This window comes from Cervus elaphus, chromosome 17 (assembly GCF_910594005.1).
Source record: "Cervus elaphus chromosome 17, mCerEla1.1, whole genome shotgun sequence".
Lineage (NCBI taxonomy): Eukaryota > Metazoa > Chordata > Mammalia > Artiodactyla > Cervidae > Cervus > Cervus elaphus.
In genome coordinates this window covers 45,447,805-45,472,376 of record NC_057831.1, presented here as the reverse complement: position 1 = coordinate 45,472,376, position 24,572 = coordinate 45,447,805, and the positions used below count along the sequence as shown (strand labels likewise).

The 24,572-nt window shown below is 44.0% G+C and overlaps 1 protein-coding gene across 2 annotated transcripts in view; it reads left to right on the top strand.

Annotated features, from left to right (window-relative positions):
- The window catches only part of SEL1L3 (SEL1L family member 3), a 108,618-nt gene that overhangs the window by 8,267 nt on the left and 75,779 nt on the right, over positions 1-24,572 (top strand). For both annotated transcript variants that reach the window (XM_043871296.1, XM_043871297.1), the window contains exons 2-3: positions 8,849-9,419; positions 23,701-23,827. In XM_043871296.1, the coding sequence (XP_043727231.1) occupies positions 8,849-9,419; positions 23,701-23,827 (698 nt within the window). The remainder of the gene's footprint in view (positions 1-8,848; positions 9,420-23,700; positions 23,828-24,572) is intronic.

Genomic DNA, 24,572 nt, shown 5'->3' with positions numbered 1-24,572 from the left:
TATCTAGTAAAGGCTTGACAATCTACAACAGTGATCTGCAAGCTGTGGCCCCTGGGCCAATCCTGCCTGCTGCCTTTTTCTGTAAACAAGATTGCAGTGGACGACAGCCGTGCTCACGGGCTTGTGTGTTGTCAGTGGCTGCTTTCTTGATACGGCACCAGATGAACATTGAATGGCAGAGAAACCCTAAATAATTACCACATGGTCCTTTTTTACAGGAAGTGTCTCTGACCTCAAAGCTAGAGTAGCACTATTGGGTAGAAATATCACGTGAGCCACAAATCCGAGCCCACATATATAATCACATTTTATTAATGCATTTTATTTGACTCACTTATTACAACATGAAATCAGTATAAAAATTATCAGTGAGATGTTTTTCATCCTTTTTTGTCTTCAGTCTTTGAAATCCATTGTGTCTTTTACACTTATAGCACATCTCAGTTTGAGTGCTTAGAATGACTTGTGGCTACTATCTCAGATAGCATACGTTCAGAACCTGTCAACCTGGATATACTTTTACTTCGCTTGAGACTCTGAAGCCATTGAGAATAAAATGATCTTCAAATGAGTATATGGAGGTTTCCTTAAAAACAGAATTTCAAGGGAAGGTCATTGAGAGAATACCCCATACCTTTTTCATTCTCCTCTGTCACCACCCATCTCCACAATGAGGAGCCTGGGGTGTGGAAAGTTGAGGGTTACCAAGGAAAAGTGAAACTATATTTAACCCAATACTGCAGTTACTAACACAGAAAAGTGGGCTGGGGGCATTTTTAGCAATAAGATGTAAACTAATGAACATTATTATTAACTGCACTTCCCAAATGAAATGTAAGGAAATCAGACAGCTCTGTTGAAAAGAGGTTTTTACTGGAGTTCCTAGCATCAGCAATAAAAATGCTATTTAAAAAATCTACCATTTGACCCAGCAATCCCACTACTGGGCATATACCCTGAGAATACCGTAATTGAAAGAGGTGCATGTGCCCCAATGTTTGTTGCAGTACTTTTTACAATAACTAGGACATGGAAGTAGCCTAAATGTCCATCAACAGATGAATGGATATGGAAATTGTGGTACATATATACAATGGAATGTTACTCAGCTTTAACAAAGAATGCATTTGAGTCAGTCCTAATGAGGTGGATGAACCTAGAGCCTATTGTACAGAGTGATGTAAGTCAGGAAGAGAAAGACAAATATTGTAGTTTAATGCATGTGGACGGCATCTAGAAAGATGGTACTGATGAACCTATTTGCCAGGCAGCAGTGGAGATGCAGGCATAGAGAACAGACTTGTGGACATAGCGAAGGAGGGAGAGGATGGGATGAATTGAGAGAGTAGCATGGAAACATGTACATTACCATATGTAAAATAGATAGCCAGTGGGAACTTGCCCTGTGACACAGGGAGGTCAACCCAGTGCTCTGTGACAACCTAGAGGAGTGGGATTGGGTGGGAGGCGGGAGGGAGGTTCCAGAGGGAGGGGTTATATGTACACTTGGGGCTGACTCGTATTGATGTATGGTAGAAACCAGCACAATATTGTAAAGCAATACCTTCCAATAAAAATTTTTTTAAGAAGTGATTAAAAAAAAAATTGAAGTGGAGAACGGGGCCTGGGTTAGGTGTTAAAGTATATGTAAAAAAGAATGAGGAAGAGGTTTGAAGTCATTCTCTGAGAAGGGACACAATTATATTTAACAAGCCACAGCATATCCTGGACTCTGCTCCCTATTGTATCATTAAATAAGGAAATGTCTCCTTCCAGGGAGCTGAGGAAGGGAAGCCCCAGGGATTGGGGGAGTGGGCATTTGGACTGGGGAGTGTTATTCACCCATGCTTACCCCTCTGGTCCAGCTTCCATCAGCACCGGCCACCTCTGGCTTCAGCTAGACTCTGCTGTGGGCTTAACAGCTCGATTCAGATCTTAACAAGGGGGCCACATCTTGGCACATCTGGCCAAGTGAATAAACCCTCACTTGTTTAAATGCTGGCTGTATCTCCCTTCGTACAAAAGCAGAATTCAGCCTGGAGTTCTCAGGGAGCAGTGAAATGGCAAGTCTCTGGTCTCGTGGTGCGTCTGTGCCGTGGAGAACCTTGGGTGGGTGTGAAGAGAAGGAGCCGCTGAGTGTCTGGGCTCACTCGGCTAAGCCTCCAGTTGTGGGATGTTGGAGAACGTCCCCTCTGGCTTGCCGTTTCCTTGTCTGAAAAATGGGGTGAGCTGATTTATCGCCAAGGATTCATCTGCTCTAATATTCTCTACTTATAAGATGATTTTAATTTTTATTCCCCCTCTTGTAATTTGGAGGTCTACATGGTAACATAAAATGGTTAAACTTACCCTGCGGGGGGCAGGGGGCAGTTTACACTGTACCCACCTCTTGAGGTGTTTCTTCCCCCAGGTTCCCCATGACTAATCAAAAGGCGTGGCCGGTTCTTCTAACCTTCCTCTGCCTTTTTGAAGAAGCTGCATTTCCCATTTTCATCTTTTAGAACGGTTGTTTTTCTCCCCCACCCCTAAACCTCGACTTTTAGGGGAGAAATATTCATGTAACACAAATTTCGAAAGATAAGTAAAGACCAACCGTGCAGGTCTCACTCTTGCCCTCTCTCCTGGTCACCTGGTCCTTCTCCCCCTGAGCAACCGGTGCTGTGTGTGCTGAAACAAAAGTGTATATATTTTTTTCTTTCTTTAAAAGCCAAGTTGCACTTCTGAATTTGCTTAAAAACAAACAAACAGACAACTGGACATCATCCCATTATCTGCGGGAAATCTTCCTGATTTGAATAGCTGTTTAGTACTCCAGGAGCCGATGAACTATCATTTATAAAACCAGCTTTCTCTTGGTGGACATTAAGGTTTTCCGTCTTTTGCAGTTACAAATAGTGCTACAGTGAAAAGTCATACCTACATCAGTTTGCACAAATTTGAGTATATATATTTGTAGAAGCAAATCCTAGAAGAATTTGGGGGTCAGAGCGTAGGGACATTTACTCTTTTGATAGTGCCTGATTTCCATCTGTGGAGTTCATGCCCACAGCAATACATAAGGGCAGGCGTCCCCACTTTGACCAGTACAATGTACTATTGGGCTTTTTGATCTCTGTGAACCTAGGTTCAAAATGGCATTTCAGTGTAGTCTTTTTTTAATTTTTAAGAAATATTTTAAAAAAATTATTTATTTTTTAATTGAGGGATAATTGCCTTACAGAATTTTGTGGATTTCTGTCAAATAGCAACATGAATTAAGCGTAGGCATATGTATGTTCCGTCACTCCTGAACCTCCCTCCCATGTCCCTCCCCATCCCACCCGCCTAGGTTATTACAGAGCCCCTGTTTGGGTTCCCTGAGTCATAGAGCAAATTCCCATTGGCTATGTATTTTACATGTGGTAATGTTAGTTTCCATGTTACTCTCCATATATCTCACCCTCTCCTCATGCCCCCATGTCCATAAGTCTGTTCTCTATGTCTGTTTCTCCATTGTCAGTGTAGTTTTAATTTCCCTTTTGCTTGCTATACGTGAGAATTTCCTTATCAATGAACAATGTCATTTGCTCATTTTTCTTGATTGCTAGCCTTGTTTCTACTCGACTGTCAGTGCTCTAAAATAGAAACACTGCCCCCCTTTTTTATTTGCACACATTTGAGGATGAACATTCACATATTCACAGATTCACAGAGATCAAAAAGCCTAATAGTGCATTGTACTGGTCGAAGTGGGGACGCCTGCCCTTATGTATTGCTGTGGGCATTATCTCCATGGATGGAAATCAGGCACTATCAAAAGCGTAAATGCCCTTACCCTCTGACCCCCAAATTCTTCTAGGATTTGCCTTTACAAATATATATATATACTCCAACCTTTATCGATTCTTTACTGTCAGTAGAGTACAAGTCCACCTTCCTTGGGCTGAAACTCGGTGTCCTCCAGAGCTGGGGTTCTGCTTTTCTTTTCACCCTCATATTGCCATGTCCTTTTGTGTTTTTACCCTATTTTGTTCTCGGACTAAATCCAGCTGCTTGCTGGACCCCCGGATGGCCACGTTTCCTGGCTTCATGCCTCTTCTTAAGCTGTTCACAACACTTGCAGTGTTCTGCCTTTGCCTCCCTACCTAAAGAACTCTTCAAAGCCCTGTTGAAATGCCATTTCCTCCACAAAACCTGTCCCAGAGCCCCCAGTCAAGATGACTCGTTTGGTGCCGAGGCCCCTTAGGGCTTTGCTTTCAGGGTGACTGGCGCGCTGCCCACGTTCTGTCCCGTGTCCCCGCTATTTGCAAATCTAGTTCCCTGATCCCAGACTCTGTGTGCTGTCCACCTTTGCCCCTCCTGCAGAACTGAAGAAAGGGCTCCCTGTTCCTTCCTTCTCTGGAGAAGACTACAGTGACCTTTTTCTTCAAGATTGTGGTGAGAATATTCATAGCAAAACATTTACTATTTTAGCCATTTAAAAATGTACAGTTCAGTGCCAGTAAGTGTATTCACATAGTTGTGTGGCCATCACGACCATCCGTCTCCAGAACTCTTCTCAGCTTGCAGAACTGAAACTGTGTGCTCACTGAAGCACAATTCCCCGTTTCCCTTCCCCGTCAACCCTCGTAAACAAATATCTACTTCCTATCCGTGTGACTCTCACTTCTCTTGGTAACTCATGTAAGTGGAATCAAGCAGTATTCATTCTTTGATGACTGGCTTATTTAGCATAATGTCCTCAAAGTTTATCTATATTGTAGCCTGTGTCAAAATTCCCTTCCTTTTTAAGGCTGAATAATGTTCCATAGTATGTCTCTACCACATTTTGTTTATCTGTCCATCCATCAATGAACATTTGGGTTGTTTCTACCTTTTGAAAATGTTAGTTGCTCACTAACTCTTTGTGATCCCATTGGACTATAGCCGGCCAGGCTTCTCTGTCCATGGGATTTCCCAGGCAAGAATACTGGAGTGAGTTGCCATTTCCTTCTCCAGGAGATCTTCCTAACCCAGGGACCAAAACTGGGTCTCCTGCATTGCAGGCAGATTCTTTACCATCTGAGCTCAGAATACCTACCTTTTTGGTGTTATGAATGATGCTGCTGTGAAGCTTGTTGTAAGTCTACAAACATATCTTTTCCAGTCCCTGCTTTCAACTCAGGTATAGACCCAGAAGTGGCATTGTTCAATTACATGGTAATTCTGTTCTTTCTTCTTTTAGAGACTGCAGTACCGGTGCAGCAGTGGGTGCACCATTTTACATTCCCACCAGTAATGCACAAGCGTTCTGATTTCTCTACATGCTCTCCAAAATTTGGTCCTTTCTATTTTTTATTTTTTAATAATAACCATTCCAATGGGAGTAAAGGGGTCCACAGTAACCTTTTTGCTATTGTGTTTTGGACCGGGAGCTGACTGTGGCTCAGATCATGAACTCCTTGTTGCAAAATTGAGACTTAAATTGAAGAAAGTAGGAAAAACCACTAGACCATTCAGGTATGACCTAAATCAAATCCCGAACGATTATACAGTGGAAGTGACAAATAGATTCAAGGGATTAGATATGATAGAGTGCCTGAAGAACTATGGATGGAGGTTTGTGACATTATACAGGAGGCAGTGATCAAGACTATTCCCAATAAAAAGAAATGCAAAAAGGCAAAATGGTTGTCTGAGGAGGCCTTACAAATACCTGAGAAAAGAAGGGAAGCTAAAGGCAAAGGAGAAAAGGAAAAATATACCCATTTGAATTCAGAGTTCCAAAGAATAGTAAGGAGAGATAAGAAAGCCTTCCTCAGTGATCAATGCAAAGAAATAGAGGAAAACAAGATAATGGAAAGACTAGAGATCTCTTCAAGAAAATTAGAGATACCAAGGGAGCATACATGCAAAGATGGGCACAATAAAGGATAGAAATGGTATAGACCTAACAGAAGCAGAAGATATTAAGAGGTGGCAAGAATACACAGAAGAACAATACCAAAAATATATCTTTATGACCCAGATAATCACGACGGTGTGATCACTCACCTAGAGCCAGGCATCCTGGAATTCAAAGTCAAGTGGGCCTTAGGAAGCATCACTACGAACAAAGCTAGTGGAGGTGATGGAATCCCAGTGGAGCTATTTCAAATCCTAAAAGATGATGCTGTGAAAGTGCTACACTCAGTATGCCATCACATTTGGAAAACTCAGCAGTGACCACAGGATTGGAAAAGGTCAGTTTTCATTCCAATCCCAAAGAAAGGCAATGCCAAAGAATGTTCAAACTACTACATAATTGCATTCATCTCACATGCTGGCAAAGTAATGATCAAAATTCTCCAAGCCAGGCTTCAACAGTACATGAACCATGAACTTTCAGATGTTCAGGCTGGATTTAGAAAAGCCAGAAGAACCAGAGATCAAAATGCCAACATCCGTCAGATCATTGAAAAAGCAAGAGGGTTTCAGAAAAACATCTACTTCTCTTTATTGATTAGAATAGTCTTTGACTGTATGAGTCACAACAAACTGTGAAAAACTCTTCAAGAGATGGGAATACCAGACCACCTGACCTGCCTCCTGAGAAATCTGTATGCAGGTCAAGAAGCAATAGTTACAACCAGACATGGAACAACAGACTGGTTCCAAATGGAAAGGAGTACGTAAAGGCTATATATTGTCATCCTGCTTATTTAACTTATATGCAGAGTACATCATGAGAAACGCTGGGCTGGATGAAGCACCAGCTGAAATCTAGATTGCCAGGAGAAATATCAATAACCTCAGATATGTAGATGACACCACCCTTATGGCAGAAATCAAAGAAGAACTAAAGAGCTTCTTGATGAAAGTGAAAGAGGAGAGTGAAAAAGCTGGCTTAAAACTCAGCATTCAGAAAACTAAGATCATGGCATGTGGTCCCACCATTTCCTGGCAAATAGATGGGAAAACAATGGAAACAGTGAGAGATTTTATTTTCTTGGGCTCCAAAATCACTGTAGATGGTGACTGCAGCCATGACATTAAAAGACGCTTGCTCCTTGGAAGAAAAGCTATGACCAACCTAGAGAGCATTTTAAGAAGCAGAGATACTACTTTGCCAATAAAAGTCTGTCTAGTCAAAGCTATGGTTTTTCCAGTAGTCATGTATGAATGTGAGAGTTGGACTATAAAGAAAGCTGAGCACCGAAGAATTGATGCTTTTGAACTGTGGTGTTGGAGAAGACTCTTGAGAGTCCCTTGGACTGCAAGGAGATCCAACCAGTCTATCCTAACAGAAATCAGTCCTGGATATTCCCTGGAAGGACTGATGCTGAAGATGAAGCTCCAATACTTTGGTGACCTGATGCAAAGAACTGACTCATTAGAAAAGACCCTGATGCTGGGAAAGACTGAAGGCAGGAGGAGAAGGAGAATGCAGAGGATGAGATGTTGGATGGCATCACCAACTTGATGGATGTGAGTTTGAGCAAGCTGCAGGAGTTGGTGATGGACAGGGAAGCCTGGTGCACTACAGTCCATGGAATTGCAAAGAGTTGGACATGACTGAGTGACTGAACTAAACTGAATTGACTGTGTTTTGGATGTCTAAATCAGAAAGTCTCATTTAGAGAAGAACTCTTAGCATCCATCCATCTGTGCCTCCTAGTCAAAAAGCATTGCCTTGATTTCATGACCAAACTTTCCAGATTTTTTTCTGGAAGGAATGCCCACAGGAGAGGGCCTCATCATTGAAACAAGTAGATAAACCCACAGCTAGAATCTTTCTTGGCACATGTTGCGCCATCCATGGTGAAAAAAAAAATCAGACTACACAGTCTGCGGTCCGAGCCTGCCTATGTGTGATTTGGAGCAATAGAAACTTCCTGCTGGCTCATTCGTAATGTAGGCTTGTCCTGGCTCAGAACTTACAGAGAAAAGGGGGCCAGGTTGGCATCCCTGATATGTGTTCTCTCGAGCGCCACTTTGAACTCTTCTCCCATCCTCTCATTTGGCTGCTTTTGACTACCATTTGAAGTCAGGACAATAGTTTGAAAATGTCTGCAGCTGGATTGCCTCTTTTTCACTCTAAGGCATGTTCACTGCTGCTGTTCAGGATTTGCCCTGAACTAGCTCCTGCATTTGGAAACCAACTCTGGAATGATTGCCATGTAGCTTTGAAAGTCCCATTTTGATCAGCAGATGCTACTCAGTCTGGGGAGAGAGTTTAATGTGGCCTAATCTTCATTTGTGTGTATGTTGGTTTTTCTCTAATTGTTTGGTAGTGCTTTCGACATCCTTTATCTTCCACTTTCATTGCTTGATGTAAATGGATATTTTTTTTCTTCCAGGAATATAATGATTCATGTAGCTGTTAATATGGGCGGTGGGATGAATTGGGAGATTTGGACTGACATATGTCCACTGCTGATACTATGCATAAAGTAGGTAACTAATGAGAACAGTGTCTAGAACAGGGAGCTCTACTCAGCTCTCTGTGCTGACTTAAATGGGAAGTAAATGCAAAAAGAGGGATATATGTATACATATAGCCAATTCACTTTGCTGTAGAGTAGAAATGAACACAGAATTGTAAAACAAATGTGCGTGAATGCCAAGTCGATTCAGTCAAGTCCAACTCTTTGCGATCCTATAGACTATAGCCCACCAGTCTCCTCTATCCATGGGATTCTCCAGGCAAGAATATTGGAGTGAGTTGCCATGCCCTCCTCCAGGGGATCTTCCCGACCCAGGGACGGAACCTGTGTCTCTTATGTCTCTTTCATTGACATGCAGGTTCTTTACCATTAGTGCCACCCGAGAAGCCCTGTAAAGCAATTAAAATGAAAATTAACAAGAATATGATTGTTTTTAAACTTACTTCTCTTTTTTTTCTTCTCAGAATGTTGTACCGACTTTGGGCAGGCAGACTTCCCTGACAACGTCGGTGATACCCAGAACGGAGCAAAGTGTGGCTTACAAAGACTTTATTTATTTCACCATCTTCGAAGGGAATGTTCGCAATGTGTCTGAAGTCTCGGTGGAGTATTTATGCTCTCAGCCTTGTGTTGTCAATTTGGAAGCAGTTGTTTCATCTGAGTTCAGAAGTAGCATTCCCGTGTACAAAAAAAGGTGGAAGAATGAGAAACATCTTCACACCAGCAGAACACAAATTGTACATGTGAAATTCCCGAGCATCATGGTTTACAGAGATGATTATTTCATCAGACACTCCATTTCAGTATCTGTAGTGATACTACGCGCCTGGATTACTCACCAATACAGCGGTGGGGACTTGAATGTTAAATGGGAGGAAAATTTGCTACATGCTGTAGCAAAGAATTACACACTGTTGAAGACTGTCCCGCCTTTTGAACGCCCTTTCAAAGATCATCAAGTGTGCCTTGAGTGGAACATGAATTATATTTGGAACCTTCGAGCAAACAAGATTCCCCAGTGTCCTCTCGAGAATGGTAGGTCATTTGCCTTGCTAGGAACCTAATGCTCATTTCTTCAGACAGCCTGGATGGGAGGAGGAGGAGTGTATGAGAAAATTCTTATCTTAGAAATGGGGGACACGAGGCAAACTGAGTCTGTAATTTTGGACTTTGGGGAGAAAAGGGAGAAAATGAAAAGGTGTGAGAAGAGAAAGAGTAGGAGAGAACAGGATTGAAGATGGAGGTGAGAGGACAGAGGGTCATGGAAGGGTGCTTTGAGAGGCTTGGATCTACTTTACGTTAAAGAGGAACATTAGTACCACTGAAATAAGGATCTGGAAAATCTTCCTCCTCATCTCCCTCAAAAAGCCCTCAAGTGTTGGTTTTGGTGTAGCATTAGCTTTTCAGCCAAGTACCTGAGTTCAACTCCTGGCTTTGCCACTTTCTGCCAGTGTAACTTTGGAACTTTCAGAACCTCAGTTTTCTTATCTGTAAAATGGGATAATAAATAACAATTCCCTCAGGGCAGTGTGGTGAGAATTAAAAGAGATGTGCTTAACACATAATCAACACTCAGTAAAAAGTAGTAGACATAATGATAGAATGCAAACTGTATATTTTAACCCAAATGTCACAGGGTCACAGCCACTGAAGGATCAATGGAGGAGGCTCCTATGCCTTTTTTCAGCCTTCTTTAAGCACTGGGGTTGGAGGTCACTGGCTATGTGCATTTGGAAGAAGAGGGCTATGGTTCTCTCCTTTGTTGCAGGGGGCACCTTGCTGTGTGGATGTGGAGTGCCTGCCGGCTCTCTCCCCGTCCTGCAACGGGGAGCCTATCCAGGCATGTTCCCAGGCACTCACCCCGAGCCTGGTCGTGTTTGTTAAAGTGGGACCCTATGATCATCTGTAACAGAATCACCCAGGGCTTTTGTTGCAAATGCAGATTCCCAGTCCTCATCTATTTCCTGCTTAGACAGGATCTGTAGGGTGTCCGACCCTGGAATTCACATTTTAAATACATTTCCATGACTCTGACGCACCTTAAAGCTTAAGAATCCTGGGAGCGAGGATAGAGCTGGTGGGACTTTGGGTTGAAGTGGCTGGACCCCCAGGCAGACCTGGAGGGTGGAGGAAATCCAATGGCAGTGAATATTTCCTGGGGTCACTTCCAAACAACCCTGCATATAATGAAAATAGAATGGACCAGAATAACCATGTGGTATATAGTTGGTCAGAGGCCACTTGCTGTAGAACCAACACATTTGGCATTTAAAAATACTCTTTATTTTGAAATAAATAGAGATTTGCAGGAAGTTGCAAAAATGGGAGCGAGTCCTTGTTTATTTCCCCCAGCTCCCCCTAACTGACATCTTCCCTAACTAGAGTCCAATATCAAAACCAGGAAACTGACGCTGATCTAATACCCCTAACTAGACTGCAGACCTTCTTCAGAGTACACCCGTTTTTACAAGCACTTTTGTGTGTGCATAGTTCTAGACAATTTCATCCTACATTTTATTTTATAGTCCTCTTCTGTGCCTGGTTTATGTTTGAGCAGTGCTTTAAATGTAGAAAAATCTAGAAGAAGGATCCCTTTTCTGTCTTTCTGTGTGTGTGTGTAAGTGTGCACATTGAGGGTAGGGTGGGATGGGCAGTTAAGCCTCTGAAATAGCCAAGCTGCATGCATTTTGATGATCCGTGTGCATCCCTCTTCCAGGCAGGGCCCCATGCTAGCATCTGTCTGGAATGCCTTCCGCGGGGATACCTAATTTGTTAAGGAGAAGGCAGCACGGGGCACAGGCAGCCACAGTTTTGCTTTGCCTCCGATTGATTTTGTTAGGGCTTAATGATTCCATTTCATGTTTGGCAAATCACATATTTCTCATTGAAGAATGAATCTCAAGCTGGAAGTTTTCAAATGAAGTCATTTATGAACCGGCTGAGTTCTTAGGGTGCCCGAACATACCCTTAAAATGCGAAACGTCTTTTCTTTCTTTTGTTGTTCCTTCTCAGTAGTCACTGGGTTCAGGAACAGCACAGTGGGTTTTTTTTCTCCCCACCTCCTTCAGACCATTACTTTTGGGGCGAGAACCAGTCTAATAAAGGCATAATGCGGAAGGAAACCTTTTATAAGAGTCAAAGTCACTGATAATGGGGGGGGCTCCATCCACCCGCAAAACCAGCTATTTGCTGGGCTGAGGTTTGTTCACCAGGAAAGGGGAGCACTTCCCCGCCCTGTCTTAAAAAGGAAATCAAAAGAGAGTCTGCCACAAGGCCCGTGGAAAGTGTCCACGACCTTTGTTCTTGATATCAGCGGCGCAATGGAAGGGGGCCAGGCCTCTGGCTGGTTCCCAGCAGGGGCTTCTTTATTCTGCTCTTGAAGAACGAGAGTCAAGTCGGAACAACAAGGTGGCATTAGGGCGCCGCGGGGGTGCTTTCATGCCTGGCCCCATGGCAGTCTGCCGCCAGCCCTGGTGTGGAGTGGGGGGGACCTGTTCTGTATCAAGTGCCTGCTGCCCTACAGGAGCTCTGCGTCTGAACTAAGTGCCCCCTGACTCGCTTGCATTTTCTTTGCTCTTTATGAAGAGAGAGCCCAGTCTCGGCGCACACACGTTCCGTCTGTGTGGTTGGAGCGCCCCTCCACCTAAAGCCTTCAGTTAGGCTTCCGGGGCCAGAGCTGTGCGCCCTGATGCGCTTTGCAGCTCATCTCCCGTGCTGGGATTGTGCCAGGCCGGCCGGTGGGCTGGTTTTGGGTGGAGGTGCAGCCGGCTTCCGCCCAGCCCTGCTGGGTCAGCCTACCCCGGATCAGAAGCTGGCAGCCTTTCAGGACACGTTTGTGCCAAGGCTCGGCCACGTGCCTTGCCAGTGCACCTGTTCCTGCCGTCAGCCAATAGATCCACCCTGCCCGGCCCGCTGATTGTCTGTTCCCTCGGGGGGAGGACACCGGGCATTATCTGCTGCCCTGTCACACGTGTGCCTGACTCACACATGAGCTCACCCAGAGAAAGAAATCAACCGCTCGGGCTGGTGGCTCCAGGGGCGCACCTGGACTGCGCGTTCTGTTGTGAGAGGTCAGCTGGCCCTGGGGCCTCCGTCTTCAGCCCCGACCGCGTATTCAATCGCTGTTCACCCCGTGTCTGCTGTCATCCTGGTCTAAGCCACCATTGTCCCTGTCTGGATTCTGGCCGCAGTCTGCAGATGGCCTCCCCACTGGCCCTCGTCCCCCTACGCAGCGGCCCCTGATGGAGGAGGGAAGGATCACCCACGTCCCTGAGCATGGCCAGTGGAATCTGCCCCTGTCCCCTTAACCGGCCTCATCTCCTGCCGCGCTCTGCCTTGCCCGCCTGTTCCAGCCATGCAGGCCTGCTCGCTTCTCCCTTGATGTACCAAGTTCATTCCCGCTTTGAGACATTTGCATCACTGTCCCCTCCCCCTAACATGCTCCTCCCCCAGATCGCTGTGTGACTTGCTCTCTTACCTCCTGGCAACCTCTGCACGAATGTCATCTTCCTGGGGACAGCTCCCGGGACCACCTTATCTAAGACGGCAGCCCTGCCCGGGTGCGCCCGCCACACCGGTATCCACCGTTTATTTCCTTCATGACCTTAGCACCCCCAGGCCTTGTAATTCAATGTACTGACTGGTTTATTTGCCTGGGGAGTGTCTCTGTACTAGCGCACAGGCTCCACCAGGCCTGGTTTATTTGGTTCTGGTGCCTGATGTGACACCCCGTACATAGCAGGCACGTGACAACTGCTTGCTGATTGAAGGATGAGGGCTCTTAGCCAAGAGGCAAGGACCCTGTCTCTCTTAGCTTATGTGTGGCCATCACACTGTGACAGCCTTCTCACATGGCCATGCTAGGGAGCGTGTGGGGCGGGGTCAGCCGGGTGCCTTCCCTCGGGCCTGTGCACACTGGGGCTTCCTGGGTGGAGGCCGTTTCCGCTGTGCTGCTTAAGGCTCCAGTGATTCTCCTTTGCAACTACACCTGAGCCCACCTTCACCCTGCACCTGCCCTCTAGTTCGAGTCTGTGATCCCTCATCTGTAATGCCTTGGCTAATGCATCTCTTTTTACTGGAAGCTGCCACCCCGCCCCTGCCCCCCAACACTCTCCCAGCCCCACGCCACCTTTCATGTTTTCCTAGCAAAATCATAGTCATATTTCAGTAGTCCGCTCAAATTTTCTACTTCCCCACAAGGGTTTCTCTTTTCTTTTCTTTCCTTTTTTGATCCTCAAATCAGAAACTAACTTTCTGCCCTCCAGCTTCCTCTAGTTCTCTCTTGGTACTCACCAGCCCTTATGATGTGTATCATGTTCAATTCCATAAAGACTGATTGAACACCTATCCTGCGCCAATTTCTTTACTAAGTCTGGAGATTCAAAGATGCAGACGTGGTCCTTCTCTTTAAGTTGGTTATCCAGAAGTAAACACAGCTCCCAATAGTAACAGTCACTTTCCCTTACTCAGTGTGTGCCAGGAGCTGTGCTAAGGGCTTGTGCAAGTATCTAATTTAATACCAGTGCACTACTGTCATTATTTATAGAGGAGGAAACTGACTCAGAGAACTAGAGTAATTTGTCTAAAGTCACACAGCTAATGATGGAGCTAGGACTTGAACTCAAGTAGTTTGTTTCCCAAAAACCATACTTAACTACTAAGCTATATTGCCAGGGGATGTTGTGAAACTATTTAAGTCACTTATTCATAGAAAAAAGTTACTGAGCAATCTGCATCTTAGGTACTTTGCAAGGGTTCTTCACAGAGGAAGTGACATTTGAACAGAATTTTTAAGAAGGAGTAGAGTTTCCATAGTCAGAAAAAGAATATAGGAAAGAACCCACCTGCCGGTGCAGGAGACATAAGAGGCACAGGTTCGATCCCTGAGTCAAGAAGATCCCCTGGAGGAGGGCGTGGCAACCCACTCCAGCATTCTTGCCTGGAGAATCCCATGGACAGAGGACCCTGGCGGGCTACAGTCCATGGGGTCACAGAGTCAGACACGAATGAAATAACTTAGCATGCACACACGCACATCCAGGCAGAAGGGAAAAAAAGAGAAGGGAATGCAGTCTGATGCGGGAATGGGGACGAGCCTGCAACCCTTGGAATGAGGGATGGCAAATGGGTTTCGTCTTGCTTGCCAGCTCAGAGCAATGGGGGTGGCTACCTAGAGCACAGTGCTGAGAAGGATTCAGAGGCTGAGTCTGTGCTTAGTTAGAGACGCCGTGTGGATTGAGTACCAGTGCCTGCCACAGGGGGAAGTGTGGAGTAGCCACACTTGAGCTTTTGTTCAGGTAGAGTCTCAAGTATGAGGTGGGCAGTTCAGAAAAGACTGGAAAGGCAAGTTGGGGCAACACTTTGGAGTTCCTTAAATGCCTTGCTCAGATGTAGCAAGCATTTTGTTCTGCTTCCACCTGATGCGTGCTCAGTCCAACTCTGTGACCCCGTGGACTGTAGCCAACCAGACTCCTCTGTCCATGGCATCTCCAGGCAAGAATACTGGAGTGGACCGTCCTGCCTGCCTCCAGGAATCTCTTATGTCTCCTGCACTGGTACTTCCACCTAGATGAAGATTTTTCTGACTTTCCCTCTTAGGTCAGAAACTGGCCGTCTCCTTCTTCTCCACTCTCTTTTCCTGTCACTAAAAATTCATTCTCATTTTCAGACCCAATGGATTATAAGTAAGATTTCCTTATAACAAAATTTGTTTACAACAAAATCATGGAAGACTAAGTCAAATTTTGGAGACAGACTTTATGTGTCTCTGTGAAATTATCAGTTTATTCAGTGGAACAATTCAAGTTAATGATATGATGATGCTTTTTGTAATTATAAGAACTACAAATGTGACACTCTTAGAAACAAAAGAGACTTCTTTCTTTCCCCCAGGTAATCACTGTAGACTTGGGTTTTTCAGTAATACCATTAATGAATGCCTAGCGTCTGCATTGCCCGTTATGATTTTCAAGTCACTTTTTCCATGCACAGTGTCTCATTTAACTCTCATAAGAGCCCTGGGGGAGGACAGTATTCTCATTCTCTTTTTACAGAGGAGACAATTGAGGCTCCAGGAACTTGTTTAATGGAGTCCAAGTTCTTGGTTCTTTCAACTTTGCTAAGCTGCTTCTCTGACATGTGCTAACACAATTCCAACTCAGGTTCTAAATGAGAAGGAATACACTTTTTTCTAAGTTGAAATTTTACTGACATGAATCACCCTGTTTTCCTCACCCACTGGACTTTGCCTCTTTGAAGTGGATTGAACCGCCGGGGCGCCCAGGGCAGGCAGGCCTTTGCATGTGGCAGGCTCCTTCTCCCTGCCTGCTGGAAATGCCCAGAGATGTTGTTCTTTTCTCTTGTAGCCAACAAAGTAATATATGTACCTGGTTAAAAAATTCAGAGAGTGTTAAAGGGTTTGGAAAAGTGAAAAGTGAAGTCGCTCAGTCGTGTCCGACTCTTTATGACCCCATGGACTGCAGCCTCCCAGGCTCCACCGTCCATGGGATCTCCAGGCAAGAGTACTGGAGTGGGTTGCCATTTCCTTCTCTAGGGGATCTTCCCGACTCAGGGATTGAGCCTGGGTCTCCTGCGTTGCAGGCGGACGCTTTTCCCTCTAAGCCACCAGGGAAGCAAAATTCCTACCTGCCCCACTCTTTTGGTCCTATTTCTTAGAGGCAAACTCAATAACACTAGATTCTGTGTTTCCTTCCAGGGAAGTTCTCTGCCCATATAATCGTTAGGCTGATAGACCCTTCTCTTCATACTCACGTGGGAAGATACTAAAGATTCTGCTTTGTGCCCATTAACAATATGGCAGAAATTTTTTCTATGTCAGTACAGGAAACACAACCACATTCTTTGCAATAGCTCCCTAGCATTGCATTGCCTGACAGTCCATAATTTATTTGCCCTGTCCTCTGCTGATGGTCATGCAGGTCATCTCTAGTCTTTTACTGTTAGCAACAAGGTTTCTGTAAGCACCTTTGTACATGTATCTTTGTGCACACAAATAAATATGTTTGGAGGGTAAATTTCTGGGAGTGGAATTTATTTATACTTAAGACTCCTAGTGTTGAATATCTTTTTTTTTTTTCATTTATTTTTAAGTTGGAGGCTAATTACTTTACAATATTGTAGTGTTTTTTGCCATACATTGACATGAATCAGCCATGGATTTACATGTGTTCCCCATCCCGATCCCCCCTCCCGCCTCCCCCCCCATCCCATCCCTCTGGGTCTTCCCAGTGCACCAGGCCTGAGCACTTGTCTCATGCATCCAACCTGGGCTGGTGATCTGTTTCAATGCTATTCTCTCAGAACATCCCACCCTCGCCTTCTCCCACAGAGTCCAAAAGTCTGTTCTGTACATCTGTGTCTCTTTTTCTGTTTTGCATATAGGGTTATCGTTACCACTTTTTAAAATTCCATATATATGCGTTGGTATACTGTATTGGTCTTTATCTTTCTGCCTTACTTCACTCTGTATAATGGGCTCCAGTTTCATCCATCTCATTAGAACTGATTCAAATGAATTCTTTTTAATGGCTGAGTAATATTCCATTGTGTATATGTACCATAGCTTCCTTATCCATTCATCTGCTGATGGGCATCTAGGTTGCTTCCATGTCTCCTAGTGTTGAATATCTTATAGGCTTCCTTTGTCACTCACTTCATTGCCTAGTACCCTTTGCAGGAAGAAATTCCAACCTAAATCATACTTGCTAGAAAGTAGAATTTTTTGTTCCCAGGCTTTGGCTTTAAGGACAATAAAACTCCCAATCACCACTGCCTGTTTAGTGTCCTGTATTTGGAAAGTAGATTGAATTATCATCATTCTAACTTTACTTCTCTAGGTTGGAAAATCTTAGCTTATTTTCCTCCAAGTTCCCCTTACAGACTTTTAGCCTCAGGAACATCTCCTGGAGAAGGAAATGGCAACCCACTCCAGTATTCTTGCCTGGAAAATCGCAGGGATAGAGGGATCTGGTGGGCTATAGTCCATGGGGTTGCAAAGAGTCAGACACGTCTGAGCAACTAAACAACAAAACAATGAATTCTTTGCCTCAAGACTATCTCTAAAGAAAAGTGAAAGTGAAAGTCACTCAGTGGTGTCCGACTCTTTGCCACCCCATGGACTGTAGCCTGCCAGGCTCCTCTGTCCATGGAATTCTCCAGGCCAGAATAGTGAAGTGGGTAGCCGTTCTCTTCTCCAGGGGATCTTCCCAACCCAGGGATCAAACCCAGGTCTCTCTCTCCCATTGCAGGCAATTTGTTATTGTCTGTGCCAGAACTTTCCCACAAAAGGACTGAGGATATCAGCTGCATCACTGTGGTGTATTTGAAGCTCATCCTGAATAGGGCTTTGTTATGTAGAAACAGGAACTTCCCCAAAGCAGGTGTCCCTGTCAGGGCTCAGAGCATTCTGTTTAACTAGAGAATGGGCTGTGTAACCCCCCAGCCATCCCACTTAGAGTGATAACAGTTCAATTCAGTCACTCAGCTGTGTCCAACTCTTTACATCCCCATGGACTGCAACACACCAGGCTTCCCTGTCCATCACCAACTCCTGGAGCTTGCTCAAACTCATGTCCATCAAGTCGGTGATGCCATCCAACATCTCATCCTCTGCATTCCCCTTCTCCTCCTGCCTTCAGTCTTTCCCAGCATCAGGATCTTTTCCAATGAGTCAGTTCTTTGCATCAGGTGGCCAAAATATTGGAGCTTCGTCTTCAGCATCAGTCCTTCCAATGAATATTCAGGACTGATTTCCTTTAGGACGGACTAGTTTGATCTCCTTGCTGTCCAAGGGACGCTCAAGAATCTTCTCCAATGCCAGTTCAAAAGCATCAATTCTTTAGCACTCAGCTTTCTTTATAGTCCAACTCTCACATCCATACATGACTACTGGATAAATCATAGCTTTGACTATATGGACCTTTGTCAGCAAAGTATATGGATCTTTGTTAGCAAAGTAATGTCTCTGCTTTTAAATACGCTGTCTAGGTTGGTCATAGCTTTTCTTCCAAGGAGCAAGCCTCTTTTAATGTCATGGCTGCAGTCACCATCTACAGTGATTTTGGAGCCCAAGAAAATAAAGTCTCTCACTGTTTCCATTGTTTCCCCATCTATTTGCCATGAAGTGATGGGACCAGATGCCATGATCTTAGTTTTCTGAATGTTGAGTTTTAAGCCAACTTTTTCACTCTCCTCTTTCACTTTCATCAAGAAGCTCTTTAGTTCTTCTTTGCTTTCTGCCATAAGGATGGTGTCATCTGCATATCTGAGGTTATTGATATTTCTCTCAGCAATTTTGATTCCAGCTGGTGCTTCATCCAGCCCGGCATTTCACATGATGTACTCTGCATAAAAGTTAAATAAGCAGGGTGATAACATACAGCCTTCACGTACTCCTTTCCCAATTTGGAACCAATCCGTTGTTCCATGTCTGGTTTAACTGTTGCTTCTTGACCTGCATACAGATTTCTCAGGAGGCAGATCAGGTTGTCTGGTATTCCCATCTCTTGAAAAGTTTTCCACAGTTTGTTGTGATCCACACAGTCAAAGGCTTTGGCGTAATCAATAAAGCAGTATATGTTTTTCTGGAATTCTCTTGCTTTTTCAATGATCCAATGGATATTGGCAATTTGATCTCTGGTTCCTCTGGCTTTTCTAAATCCAGCCTAAACATCTGGAAGTTCATGGTTCACGTACTGTTGAAGTCTGGCCTGGAGAATTTTGAGCATTACTTTGCCAGCGTGTGAGATGAGTGCAATTGTACGGTAGTTTGAACATTCTTTGGCATTGCCTTTCTTTGGAATTAGAATGAAAGCTGAATTTATCCAGTCCTGTGGCCACTGCTGAGTTTTCCAAATGTGATGGCATATTGAGTGCAGCACTTTCACAGCATCATCTTTTAGGATTTGAAATAGCTCAATTGGAATCACCTCCACTAGCTTTGTTTGTAGTGATGCTTCCTAAGGCCCACTTGACTTCACATTCCAGGATGTCTGGCTCTAGGTGAGTAACCACACCATCATGATTATCTGGGTCATGAAGATATCTTTTTTGTATAGTTCTTCTGTGTATTCTTGCCACCTCTTCTTAATATCTTCTGCTTCTGTTAGGTCCATACCATTTCTGTCCTTTTTTGTGCTCATCTTTTTTTTTTTTAATATCACTCAGGGTGATATATATTTTTTAAAATATCACTCAGGGTGATATTCAAAACATTTAAGAAATAGTACGGGGTGGTGGGCCCAGGAAGGCTCCTGCAGGCACTGGCCCTGGTGCTGAAACAGGATGTGCTGAATATCCTTGCTGAGCCAGATTCTACTCTGAAGGAGAAGCCAGAGTGGGTATTGTGTGTGTGTTGGGGCACATCATCTCAACAATATGGACATATTTCAGTATTTTAACAACCAGTATAGCCGCACATGGGCATGCCAGCTGAACATCAGCCTAGTTCTCTATGGAAGGACTTGTGAGATGTGATGTGGTTTAATAACGAGCACATTGGTTTGCAGTGGGAGACCAGGTTTGAGTCATATCTGGGTCTCGTATTAGTTATATGACCTTTAACAAGACGTGAACACTTCTCTTGTCTCCAAATGAAGGAGTTTCACCATGTTGAATCTAATGCTTCTTCTTGCTCTAAAATTTGAGGAAACAAAGCAATAAAAGTGGCCAAAGGAGTGGGTTCCAAACCTGAACTGTTTCTATTGCATTTTGTGTTTATGTCACAATGATGCCTCTTCCCCATGTAACTTTCTCATTCAAGATTAGCCAAAGAAATGGATTTGGGGGAAGGATCTGAAAAAATAGACATTTAATTTTTGACTTGAGGAGCATGGGGAACATTGTAGAATTATGGAACATGTTGGGTGAAAGAGTCATAGATTCAGATCCTGATTTGGCCACAGCTGTGTTCACTTGTTCATTCATCCATCCACTCCCTAAATGTTTTTTGAGCCTCTATCATGTTTTGGCCACTGTTCTGGCTCTGAGGATGGATTAAACAATGAAGTAAAGTCCTTGCTGTCTTGGAGCTTACATTCTATGTAAGCAATTAATTTAACCTCTTTGAGCCCATGTTTTGAACTCAAGTTTTCCTACCTGTAAATCCTTCAATAGGCAATGGCATTGTTACTGCTATTTCCCGTTTAATGCCTATGACAATCATCACAAATCAATTAAAACACTCCAAGCAGCCAGTCAGTTACTGGAGGATGTTGCTTATCCTGGGCTAATATTTTATGTTGATGCATTTTCTGTAGATGAATTCTCAAGTCTTTCCCTACTCCAAAGTTTTTCATTCTTACTTAGTTGTGTCTGACTCTTTGTGACCCCGTGGGCTATAGCCCACCAGGCTCCTCTGTCCATGGAATTTTACAGGCAAGAATACTGGGGTGGGTAGCCATGCTTTTCTCCAGGGGAATCTTCCCAACCCAGGGATCAAACCTGGATCTCCCGCATTGCAGGCAGATTCTTTACTGACTGAGCCACCAGGGAAGCCCAGTTTTTCATTCTTATTCATTATTTCTAATGAAATGGGAAGACAATATTGTACTGAGGGAAACTAATAGAACTCCAAATCATAGAACTATTATTAAAGCTACAGATTTTACAAGAAAACCATCATCACTTTGGTTTTGTTGGACACAAAAGATATGTGTTATTGTAAAATTATTTTAGATCTTTGGGTCTTAGATTTTGCCTCCACAGTCTTTTGCTGCAAGTTCTCCTATTCAACTAGCTTTACTTTGATCCCTGGATAAAGGAAAGGCTCATCAACATTCACTTTTGACTCCTTTTGCTTTGGAAACCTCCTTTATGAAACCTCCTTTTACTGTAGTCAGGTGGGGCAGAATCAAATCCTGCTCATTCTGATAAATTTTTCTACTGTATACTAGATAACTCAACAGCAATCACCAGCAGAAGGCTTCCCAGGAGGCTAACGTGGCCAACTGGTCTCCTATGTTTTGCTCACCTCAGTGGAAGCCAGCCAAGTTTGGGCTGATATCAACCTCTTGGTCAGTTTTTTCCCCTGGATTCTGAAGACACCCTTGTAGTATTTCCATTTCTAATCTTCTTTCCCGGCTCCCATAACTGACCAGCATGTCCAACGTGCCCACATCGAGCTCAAATTGCAAAGAAAAAAGTTTGAAGTATTTCTGTTGGAATTAATAACTCCACCCTTTGGGGTTTCTAAATGTATCTCTGAGACTATGAAAACATCACTCTTATGATTTCCAAGTTATAATGAACTAGAGGTACCTCTTTATATAGTGAAGCATTTTTCCCCAATGAGGAATGAGAGCTGGGGTGTCCTCTATCCCAGGCTGAGGCTCCCATAATTTTTGCCAATACTGTCATTTGGTAACTTGCCCAGAAGTCAACTCTTCCCTCTCTAAGAAGACCAGGAAAACAGATTATTGCCTCCATTTAAATAGACCTTTAGACCAAGGAGCATTTTAAGAAAGAGAAAAGATGATCTTTATTTCTAGGTTGAACTCAGTGAATTAATTTTTCTTTGAAGTGGAGTGGAGTATGGGAAATAAAAAATCCATACTAACCTTGTAGACCTTAAATACAGATGAAATAACTCAGTTTTCCCTGTAAGATTTGTTACAGATACTCCTCTTTTCTAGAGCCACAGAACTCTCCCATATGTGCAAAGTAAAGTGGAAGACTCTCTAGTTTTTTTGTTTTTTGATTCTTTTTTAAAAATTAGTTATTTTTAATTGAAGGTTAATTGCTTTACAGTATTGTGTTTTCTACCAAACATCAATATGAAACATCCATAGGTTACTCATGTCCCCTCCCACTTGAACATCCTTCTCACCTCTCTCTCCATCCCACCCCTCTAGTTTGTTACCAAAGACTCTAGTTTTAAAGGGTATGGTGTTTTGCCTTAACAAAAGAAACCATTCATTATACACAATTCCACTCGTTACACAACAATTTCAATATTTAATAGAAGATTATTTAACTTAATTTCAATATGCAGTCATTAAAAGAAAAGAAATAGAAGCACTAGAGAGAAGTAGTAGCATATATATCACCAAATTGGGCCGAAACCTATATCCAGACTTGAACAGTGCTGGGAAGTCCTGAATGACAGCCATCTGCAGCCCTAGTTGGGAAAAGGGTCCTGGGCCGCATGTTCACTCCGCAGGTAAGAATTCAAATTGCAGTTTTCGCGGTTCTCACTTACAGTCTCAGGCTGCAAACTGATATCATCATTGGTTTGCATGCAAAAATGCAGCTCTGGTTTTTCTTTAACTTTTACAATGCCCTTTGTTTCACCTTGTGAGTCAGAAGGCTTCTTAGATCCCAAGTGAAAAAGTGAAAGTTGCTCAGTCGTGTCCGACTCTTTGCAACCCCATAGACTACACAGTCCATGGAATTCTCCAGGCCAGAATACTAGAGCGGGCAGCCATTCCCTTCTCCAAGGGATCTTCCCAACCCAGGGATCGAACCCAGGTCTCCTGCATTGCAGGCAAATTCTTTACCAGCTGAGCCACAAGAGAAGCCCTAGGAGGCTCAAGAAATTCCAGGACCCACTCCCTTTCTTATCTAAAGTGCAACTTGACTTGCTGAAAAACTATACATATATATATATATATACATATTTAACAGTAGTATTGACCATAGTAAATGCTACTTAAGTGTTAACTGTTAGTATTACTGGAAAAAATCCTGATGCTGGGAGGGACTGGGGGCAGGAGGAGAAGGGGACGACAGAGGATAAGATGGCTGGATGGCATCACCGACTCGATGGGCATGAGTTTGAGTAAACTCTGGGAGCTGGTGATGGACAGGGAGGCCTGGCGTGCTGCGATTCATGGGGTCGCAAAGAGTCGGACATGACTGAGCGACTGAACTGAACTGAACTGAACGGTTAGTATTATTACACAATTTCAAAATGCTTTTCGTAGCATAGACAGGCGGGATGTAAGGTGGTTAAGCACATAGAATCTAAGCTGGAAACTTGAAATTTCATTCTACTACTTATTAGCTCTGTTACCTTAGGCAAGTTACTTTATCTCTCTATACTTCAGGCTTCCCCTCTGTAGAGTGGGACTAATGAAGACTCCCCTTTGTAGGGTTGTATGGACATGAATTGAGATAGTTCTGCAGAGTGCTTCTTGGGTGCCTGGCATATATTCAGTGTGCTGTAAATGTTTGCTGATACTTTCAGACAATTCACTTAAATGTTTGATGGGAGCTAGGCATTAGGTTCCAGAAAGAATGTGATGTTGAAAGCCGTGTTTTTCTGGAAATAATTAAAAGGCAGCTGTCTTGCTGTTTACAGATGTGGTTACCCTCCTGGGATTTCTCTATGCCTCCAGTGGAGAAAACACAGGCATTGTGAAGAAGTTCCTGAGATTTCAGAATCGAGAGCTGGAGGCCACTCGACGCCAGCGGATAGATTACCCAGTGTAAGAAGGGGCTGGTGATGGGGGGCCAGTGCGGCCATAGTGTTCTTTTTATCTGAGGACCAGGGCAGGCTGATCTGACTCACACACTTAGTCACTCAATCATGTCTGACTCTTTGTGACCCCAAGGACGGTGACCCACCAGGATCCTCTGTCCATGGGATTTTTCAGGCAAGAAATACTGGAGTGGGTTGCCATTTCCTTCTCTAGGGGATCTACCCGACCCAGGTATTGAACCTGCATCTCCTGTGTCTTCTGCATTGCAGGCAGATTTTTTACCCACTGAACCATCCGGGAAGTCTAGAGCAGGCTAGTGGACCCACTTAGGAGGACCTACCTCTGTATTTACGCTTTGAGGAAATGATGAGATCTACATAGCTTAGGCAGAATTGTGGACCCAGAAAGTTCAGTGCATTTGGAAATCATTCTCTCACTTAGCAATCCTCAGTTTGCCTGGGAGTGACTGGTATGCCAGTCCTGGGAATGACCTAAGTAAGGCGTCAGGTGTTGGAGCCTGAGGCTTTGCAAGGTGTCAGATGCAGCCAGCCACGGCCCTGCCAGATTGCAACCTTTGCTTTGCTTTTTCTGCCTTGGAAGATTGGATGAGCTGCTTGAAATCTCACAACTTCTGATCTCCTCCATTGATTTCAGCAAAACCCAGATATATATATTTTTTTCTTCTGCTGAATTGAAGATGCTGAAAATGGCTCGTGGTTCACCTCAGACCGGATGGATTCAGCAGAGTGAT